This window comes from Mercenaria mercenaria, chromosome 10 (genome assembly GCF_021730395.1).
Source record: "Mercenaria mercenaria strain notata chromosome 10, MADL_Memer_1, whole genome shotgun sequence".
Lineage (NCBI taxonomy): Eukaryota > Metazoa > Mollusca > Bivalvia > Venerida > Veneridae > Mercenaria > Mercenaria mercenaria.
In genome coordinates, this window is record NC_069370.1 from 8,587,808 (window position 1) to 8,597,738 (window position 9,931).

The window sequence follows — 9,931 nt, forward strand, 5'->3', positions numbered from 1 at the left end:
GTGATCATTTTGACATAATGCCGAAAGTCTCCATCAACCTTGAATTACTTTAGAGCTGCTGCGATCATCGGAACATTTCTTTGACAATGTAACTACCTTAAATGGTCAAAGACTGCTGTGATCATCTGGACATAATTGTCAGTCTTAAATAGTGCCAAATTTGTATGATCATCTGGGCATAACCCTAAAAGTGTAATCTGTTTTAACCTTTACCATGCTAAATTTCTAAAATGGACTGGTCCATCATTCAATTTGGGCAATACCATTTATTATCTGAAGGGGTGTTTGCTGAAAATTTGCTAACTGAATAGCGAACAGTGCAGACTGTGATCAGCCTGCATATCTTGGTCTGCACTGGTTGCAAAGGCAGAAATATTCACTGCCAGTAGGCTAAAGGTTAAAATACTTCTGAGTTGCTATGAAATCGTGCCATCTTTGTGAACTTATGATTATTCTGAAAAAATCGTAATTTGATGTGATTCTTTTTACATAATTTAAAATGTACTGGTCACTGTGACATAACTTCTGATCATCCTAAATAGCCTTAAATCTGCCTGACTATGGTAATGGTTGAATACTTGTGACCTGCAGTGATACATTTCATTTAGTAAACTCCACATCACAATACTTTATCAAATATTAATTTACTTATTTACTAAGAAAGTTAATTCATTTACTTTTATAAAATATATTTATATACACAGAAAGTTTATTTATTTACCTCAAAATAATGTCCATTTGTTTATTTACTCTGAACAATATTGAGTTACTTATTTACAGGGAAAATATTTTGATTTATTTTTTACGAAGTATATGGCTGCTATATTGGGTTTGAGGGTCTGACCATCTGTCTGTCTTACTGTTCATGGGACATATATCTCTGAAACTGCTTAACCGATTTTACCTCGAAAATGTTTACCATCATATGATGAGATTCAGAACAGAACCAGAACTAAAGCCAAGTTCAAACTAGGTCCAAGTTCACATTCTAATCCACTAGGTCTAAGGTCATATTGATGACTAACTAGTGCTCTAAGTGTCATTGTCTGCATCAAAACTTGGAGTGCAACATGCAGAGATTATATTTCGTATCTTTCTGCATGTGCAATTTTACTTTAACAACTAAGATGTCCTAAAACTAGCAATAACTGTTCATCTCTTTGGAAGGAGGTGTAGAGCAAATGACCTAGGTTCAAGGCCAAGGTCACACTTGAAGGTCAAAGGTCAGATAGCTGAATTTTTCTTGTCTGATCCATATTATTTGAAGGATTTCATAAAACTAACATCAGTGGTTCATTGCCTGAACACCACAGGCAGACTGTTTACCTTACCTGTGACTGTATTAAAGCAGTTACTGTTGGTAATAATCACCTTCAGTGTAGCTCTGGTTTACACTTGAAATATTGATTAAATTATTTTTGCAGAAAAATATTAATATATTTAAGCAGAAAAAGAAAAAAGTAAATTTTAAGTTTATTTGTAGCCATATAATGCATGTTTTGTTCATGTTACAAGTCACCAAATGATCTCTAATTGTATCCTGATAAGTAAAAAAAAAGAAGAAAACGTTCACATTATTGTCTGTAGAATACGTTGGGCAAAGGCACTGATGTGTTCTTTGGGATGCTGCAGATGTTATAACAGGAAACAATTAAGTTCTTCTGCTATTCTGTCATAATGTGTGTAAAAAACTAGGAAATAGATATAATGTTGATCAAAATGTAATGGAATATTAATGTTGTCTATAAGTATTGATGTCATTTCTTTTCAAAATGTTTTTTTTTAAGATATGCATTCTAAGATTGTGATTAACATTTTCTGTGTCAGTCTAGTGAAACTGTAAAACTTATTTTTTGTGTAAAACAATTGTTAGTTGATATTTTTAACACTGCTGCATATCTATTAATTTTGACAAATGAGCCGCGCCATGAGAAAACCAACATAGTGGGTTTGTGACCAGCATGGATCCAGACCAGCCTGCGCATCTGCGCAGTCTGGTCAGAATCCATACTGGTCACTTTCAAAGCTATTGCAATTAGAGAAACCTTTAGCGAACAGCATGGATCCTGACCAGACTGCGCGGATGCACAGGCTGGTCTAGATCCATGCTGGTCGCAAACCCACTATGTTGGTTTTCTCATGGCATGGCTCAAATTAAGTACATTGTTTACGTTTTTTCTGTGGAACATGCATATGTACAAAAATGTAGCTTTATAGTTTGCTAGTGCAAAAATGTCTCTTAGCACCCATATACACCTAAATAAACACACCTCAAGAATCAAAAATCCAGCAGTGTTATGCTATAATATATTATAGTGATTCAGTTAAGCTGAAATTATTTTTTTTATCCAACACTGGTTTGTTCCCTGTTGAAATGACCAGTAACTGCTGTGATCTGTGAAACATTATTCAATGAAATTATAGAAGTCACAGGGATTTTATTGTTTATTTATTATAGCTATACAAAAGTAATTTACAAGAAATTAATATTGCATGAGTATTATAAATTTATACAAAACCAAACATAAATAAATATATGGTAAAAATAATTTAAAGTTGCTTCAGTATTTATATTTAACACATTTTCTCTACATGAATTATTTCTGCCATTTCATGTATATAAAGTATGTGAGCCATTAAAACAAGGCACTTTTTTGTCACAGTCCTTTGACGCAATAATACTCAGTCAAATGTTTGTCTGAAACTTCAGGATAGTGCTATATAATATTTATTTTATGTCTGTAAGTTTTGTTTAATTAATGTGATATACATTGCATGTACAAAATTTCTGGCAGCTTAATGAAATAGATCGGTATTATTGTCATTTTGAAAGCTACCTGATCCTATTTGAGCCGCGCCATGGGAAAACCAACATAGTGGGTTTGCGACCAGCATGGATCCAGACCAGCCTGCGCATCCGCGCAGTCTGGTCAGGATCCATGCTGTTCGCTTTTAAAGCCTACTGCAATTAGAGAAACCATTAGTGAACAGCATGGATCCTGACCAGACTGCGCAGATGCAAGGCTGGTCTGGATCCATGCTGGTCGCAAAGCCACTATGTTGGTTTTCTCATGGCGTGGCTCATTTATTTTGTAAAAACGATATTTTGTATTATCTTACTAAATTTGTAAACTTTGTATTTTGTTAAAATGAAATTTGGAATAAACTTGTTGACATGAATTTTTTCAAGCTACCCAAAGTATCAGAAAAACATCTATTCCTTGAAAATATCTGTGCTGTGGTCGCTGAAAAATACTGAACATTATATATTTTTATGACTAAATTACAGAGGTTGGAAATACAGTTTACAAAAAAAAAAATGTTCTTGAAAATGAAGTTTAGAAAAAATATTTGTACAATGTTTCTATTATGCAAGAAATTTATTATTATATAATTATGACTTTGATATTTAATAAATGGTTTACAATAGTCAGTTGTTTTACGAAGTTTGTAGTTCACATTGCATGCAGTAATACTTTGTTTACGTTTGTGTTATGTTTCACTGTCTGTGCACTGTGGGTTGTTTTGTCTCAGTGTGGTTGAGATTTCCTACTCTTGTGGATAAGTTTAAGATCACATGCATTGGTTGCAGCTAGGAACATTGAAATTGTAATGGCATTTACACAACCGCTTTTAAGAATAAGTTCTAAACTTCATCAACTTATTGGAAGCAAACTTGCAGCATATGGTTGTTACAAGCATGGATATACTGGTCAGTGTATCAAGGTAGGCACTGAATTGGTATTTTCAGCTTTTGCATGTGTTGAAGTCACAACCTTTCGTGTTCCCACTATGAAATTATGTCTTTTCTTCTGTACCAAGTTCCTTTATCTTTTCAGAACTCCTTCGTTTATGCTTCTTTCTTGATCCATTCTCTTCAACCATGTTAGATAGCTGTTGAAACTTTTCTGTCGTCTGCTTTATTAGTTGGCTGACCTTTAAGTCAAGGTCATCTAGACGTTTGGATACAGCGTCTGTGGATGCTAGACTTGCCCTCTGCAGTTCCTGCATGTATTCAAGATACTCTGTTTCTGTCATTGTTACATACCAACGGTTTGGTGAGAAATTCTCTTCTTCTTTACCTGAAAAAAAGACGGGCACGTGATAGTAGATAATAAACTGAATCAGCCATATGTATGTGATTGTAGACAGTCACTATTGTTTGAATCAACTATGTGCAATAAGAAACGTTTGGTGACAGAGCCAGGACCACGGGTTCGATACCCAGATAAGACAACTAGCTAAAATCACACCAGTTTCATTGTAAGAAGTTGTTATATACAAGTGCAAAACGAATTTAGTGTACTAAAGAAACGAACTGTCAGGAAAACGTTTGAATCCTTCACATTAAGGAAACGGTGTGCGTACAAAATACATCATATTATTAGATTGGTAACTTCTTACTTCGATGTTGTATACTGAGTACATCTAGACACGCAACACTTTTAAATATTATTTTAACCGTCGATGCCTTGCATTGGTAAATGCAAATGGTGATTTTATGTGCTTGTTCAAACGTGAATTTGGACCCTTGATATAATTTAATTATACATGTACAAGGAAATTATAAAGGAAAGTATGGAAAAATCGAGGGTAGAAACGTTGCAATTCTAGATGTACTGAGCATATTAATAAAAATATACAAATATTTTGTATGATACTGTTGTGACTGTTTAATGCCTGGTTATTTAGGACTTACCTCCCTTCTGTATCTTGACACTCGAGAAAACCCTGCTGACGGGAAAACTGGACTCGATCTCGACACCCATGCCCACGGAGTCAATCCGCCAAGTGACCTGCTTTTGCGCGAGTATCCGGGAATATGAGTCGTTCATCATGGCGATCAGCAGATTGAGGAGAATAATGGTTCCCAGGATCATGTAAAGTAGATAGAACACTTTCACGTACACTGTGCCGCGACCGACATCGCTCATGTTCGATTCGAAGTTATCGTCAAACAATTCCCCCATTCCTATCATCATGTTGAAGGTGAGGAATATAGTGTCGCCAGGCGTGGGATAGTCGCCGGCGACAGCGCTCGAGACTTGAAACAGAACATGAAAGGCAAAGGCAAACGCCATCAGCACAAATAAATACACAATGATGAACCTTAAAACATCCCTGAGAATCATACTGAGCAACATCCGGTAGAAATAATGAATTGCACGAATTCCTCGTGTAAATGAAATTGTCAGAAGCCATCCGATACATAACACCGCAGCCAGCACATAATCTTGGTAAGAGTAACGTTGTGTAAACAAACCAAGCCACAGAAACACTAGCACCGCGAACATGACGCAGACAACTTGAAACATGTATGATGCTATGACTTGTAACACTAGCTTAGCACCCCTTTGTCTGCTTAGCTTCGTTTTTCTACCGATGTCACCCGTAATACAGTATCGAACAAGTGCATACATATTGTAAAATAAAATTATAGCTGGCTCCAAAGGCACGACTATATACATCATGATAGTTTGTGTGTCGGACGAGTTTATTTGACTACTGTTGTTCCTCAGCTTCTCCAGTAAGTCCACCGATAAATACGTGAATAAGCTCATGTAAATAATGTGGACAACCATAAGGAGAGCAAATGTCCATGCGACCATTGACGTGTAATATTTTTCTATTATTCTAATAGGGGGAAGGTCAAGGATTTCTGCGGCGTTGGAGGCCTTGTTTGTAATAAGTAGCTCTAACCCAGATACTGCTGAGTCGTCTACGTTCTGGGAAACTTTATCTTCTAAAGGACTGACTTGTGTTTTCGAATAACCTTTCGACTCATTATTGGTTCTAGGCGTCATGCCGCTAATATCGAACGAATACGTGCTCGCAGAATTTTCAACCATTGTGACCCCTGGCATCATTAAAAGACGATTCAAAACTTCCGGGCACCCCGATTTAAAAGCTTGATTAAGCACGGAGAGTTCTTCGTTATTCATTACTTCATTGGTGATGAAAAGAACAGCACTACGGCGATACGTAATCGCAGCTTCATCTTTAGCACGTGCTGGTATCGGCGTGTCTGTTCGGAGGCACCACCATTTTACGATATTATCCAGAATGGTATCAAATACTAGTAAATGTCTAGATTTATTTCTCTCATCAAAAACACACGCTTTTATTAATCTGTGAAGAACAGTGTCTCCGTTTACGTCTTTTAAAGAAATATCGGCGCCAAGATCTATCAGGCGTTTCACGCAGTGCGCATGACCTTCGTCTGCTGCAAGATGTAACACCGTTTCTCTCGTCTGGTAACTGGGCTCGTTGATACTGGCATCCCGCTTCATTGTCTCAAATATATCTAGCATCAATTCTAGGGATTCCTGTTTCCCGGGCCTCACTGCCTCGTGCAGTGGCGTTAGTCCGTCTTTGTCTTTGTCATTGATGCGAACAAATCTGAATTCCCATAGTACTTCCGGTGACGCGAACTTTCCCGCAATGTGTAAACAATTATTTCCTTCAAAATCTTTGTCATTTAGACTTTCCCATGCGTGCGTTTTAATTGTGTATTGTACAAGAGATTTTGCAGTTTCAGCGCTAATTTCTGTGGAATAGGCAGCAACATGTAATGGCGTTTCTCCCTTCTTGTTTTTAATGTCCGCTTTTGCTTTACAGTTCAGCAGTGAATTTATCGTTTTCGAGAATCCTTTCAGACATGCTAAGTGTAGTGGTGTATTTCCAGTTACATTCTGTACGTGGAGCACGCCAGTTGAATGAAAAGTATCGATCACCACGGCCTGGTCGCACATGGCCGCGTGATGAAGGAAAGTGTTCCCCTCATCGTCTGTGCTTTTAGGGTCAAAGTTCATACTTAACAAAAGTTGAATCTTATCACACTTCCCTACACTAGCTGCAATACAAAGTGGATTCCGTCTAAGAAAATTAGACTTTTGTTTTCCAGACACTAATGCCTTAAGTAATGCGTTGCTCTCATTATCGACAGCATAGTACCATACGTCATAGCCGTCGTGGTTTTTATGACTGACGTCAGCACCGCTTCTAATCAGGTCGTTTGCAACGTCCACGTGACCATTTTTAGCCGCCAAGAGCAATGGGGTATCGCCGAGGTCGTCGCTTTCATCAAACCTAGCACCAGCCTTAATAAGCATTGCTACAACCTGAAGCCATCCTTCTCTACATGCATTGTGTATAGCTGTATCCCCGCCACGTATTTTCTTGTGAATATCAATGTTCGGACACCTAAGAAGTTCAGCCACAATGTCTGCGTTGCCGTAAGCTGATGCTATAATGAGTGGTGCAACCAATCCCAGTTTTCTGGTCGTGTTAGGGTTTGCGTGCCCCTTTGTCAATAACAGTGAGACTGTTTTCGGAAACTGATATCGAATTGCCCAGTACAGAGCTGTTGAACCTTTGTCATTTTTCACTTCCGGGTCAGCGCCTCGTTCTAAAAGAACAGATACTGTTTCATTGTGACCCCATCTTGCTGCCCATAATAGCGCTGTATCTTTCTTGCCATTTAAATGATTCACGTCCATACCTGTATCTAAATACATACGTACTAAATCGGTATTTCCATAATACGCCGCCAGGTGGAGACACGAGAATAACCTTGGCCTTTGACCTTGTATATCCACAGCTGTTTCTAACTGCATACATTCGAGACGCTTTTCTCTAGTGGCTATTTTACCAAGAAGAAATCTGACCATTTCAACATCGTTCATTTCTGTGGCGATATGTAGGCAGTTCCTCCTACCGTGTATTCCAGATTGTTTGATTTGGTGGTGAGAAGTTAGTAGTTCTGTTTGAACTTCCGTGTTAATTAAGTGTTTTGCGAAATTCTTCAGTCCATGCGATAAAGCATAGTGTAAAATATTTTCATCTGTTTCTGGATGGCGTACGTTTATAAGGCGATGAAATTTCATTATTCTGTAACACAAATCGTTGGTCTGAAAACAAAGGAAATTCAGAGTTTAAGATTTACACTGGGTTTTATCATAACTTAGGGGATATTTATACAGTAATAAATGTTTCTAGATAAATTAACGTTCTTAACTTCATGTTATGCACAGTAAAGAAGCCACTCCAATTCCAGAAGTTTTCCTTGAGGTGTAAAGCATCCATACACTCTTATCCGAATGTTACATTTTAATTGGAAGAAGTAGGGAATCAGTCTTTGGTTCCGTGGTCAGACGCTGTTACCATGGCACTGGACCATTGCACCCGGTCTTACTATAGCCTACATCATGTCTTGGCTTACTTGATGTGGAACCAAAATTTATCTGTTTGCGCCAATAACCTATACTTGTTGTGGTCTAAAACCAAATAACATAAATAATAAACAAAGACATACCTTTCTGTGTCGTTTGATTTCATTGCATGGAACAGCTGACTCTGAAGTTGTTCGATGTTGTCTGCTACAGCTGGCGTTGTCGTTCGGCTGTCTTCGTCAGGCCTGTTTGCCAGATCCTCTGGGGGCGATGCTTTACTCTCGCGAAGTTTCCTTGCCTAATAAATTGCAGAAATATTGTCTTGTTATATTACGAGAATAGTGGAGCGTAGATCAAATGGTATTATCTTGTTAACGAAACATCCGCACATTTTTAAAATCTTAAATAGTTTTGCTTGGAATTAGGATAAAGCCTATATGTATCTAATAAAAAAGATGAAGAAATTATTTCCCAAACTTACATTTTCCCTTATGAGTCGAAGCTGTACAAAGTCACCATCCTCCCCTGCCTCCCCGGAGGGAGCCATAGTCACCCGCCGGCGTCGTAGATCCATTACAATACAACCTCCGTTATGAAACACTGAACTATCAAAATAACCATTCCTATACAGGTAAGATTTTTAAAGTGGTATTATATTGTGTAAATACGACGGATAAGTAAGTATATGGTGTGACATGAGAAGATTATTCTAAATGTGGCCGCAGGCACAAGAACTTGACCTGGGATGAAAAAGTAAATAGACAGATTTTGTCCATACAAAAGTATTATGCCCGTCAGTATACAAATATATTTGAACGCATGTTTTCAAAAACAATCAATAACAGTATTAAAACGTTACACACAGTAAACAATAATTAACACAATGTGTGAGGGAATAAAGTATTATTTGTAATACGACGTACATATCTTTTTTTTTCTCCCGGAAGTTTTAAATATGTACAATATATGATATCATAGCATTATTCGACTTTGATGTATTTTTTGTATGTCATTTACAACATATATTTTTCTAAATGTGTGAGAAATTTCATACATTAACTCTAAATATTATAAAAGTTATTGACATTGATATCGAGTTTCGATTAAAATATAACCATAAATACTAAGCGATTTTTATGAGAAATTATATTTTACTTACCTGTGTAAGCTTGCTTCCGGATTCTAAATTTGAGTTTGTCTATTTATATTTCCATAAACTGGTTTTGATCATTCACGATTTACAATTGAACTCCGTTGTTACGCTGTATACAAGCCGCCCCAATATTGATCTTCGATCTATAACTACATGTGTGTATATATCTCGTATTTACAGCTGCTTTTGACTGAATTAATAACATACTGGCCTTGATTATGACAGAATGTATATTTAACCCAGGTTGATTATAAACGATCGTTCAGGTATGTAAACCATTACATGCCCTTTGAGAAGTGTTTTCAGATCCAAAATGATGCTTTTTATTAACTACAGCCTTTCAGGTTAAGAAAATAAAACAGTACTTAGCATGTTGCGAAATACAGGTAAACAGAAGGAAGTTTTCTACTAAACGCGAGCATACATATTTTTTAAAACCTTTTTTAATGTATTTGCAGTACTTAAGAGTAAGGTTACTCTATGAAAAATAAAAAAAAAATATAGAAAGAATGGTTATGCGATATACACTGTTCTTTTTGTGTGTATATATTAGAGCTTTCAGTAGTCATATTTATTTTTAGCCATGATATCTGCGTATTCTCTCACC

General features: G+C 36.9%; 2 protein-coding genes across 2 annotated transcripts in view; both read right to left on the bottom strand.

The window, feature by feature from the left end:
* LOC123560006 (putative gamma-glutamylcyclotransferase CG2811) overlaps positions 1 to 9,931 on the bottom strand; it is a 171,132-nt gene that overhangs the window by 121,731 nt on the left and 39,470 nt on the right. The gene's annotated exons all lie outside the window — the stretch shown is intronic.
* On the bottom strand, positions 2,433 to 9,837 carry LOC123561013 (uncharacterized). Its single transcript, XM_053552238.1, has 5 exons — positions 9,331 to 9,837; positions 8,653 to 8,794; positions 8,316 to 8,469; positions 4,700 to 7,912; positions 2,433 to 4,082 (listed from the first exon to the last, which is right to left on the bottom strand). Exons 2-5 carry the CDS (start codon positions 8,743 to 8,745, stop codon positions 3,799 to 3,801), a joined length of 3,744 nt encoding a protein of 1,247 aa, XP_053408213.1. The 5' UTR covers positions 8,746 to 8,794; positions 9,331 to 9,837; the 3' UTR covers positions 2,433 to 3,798.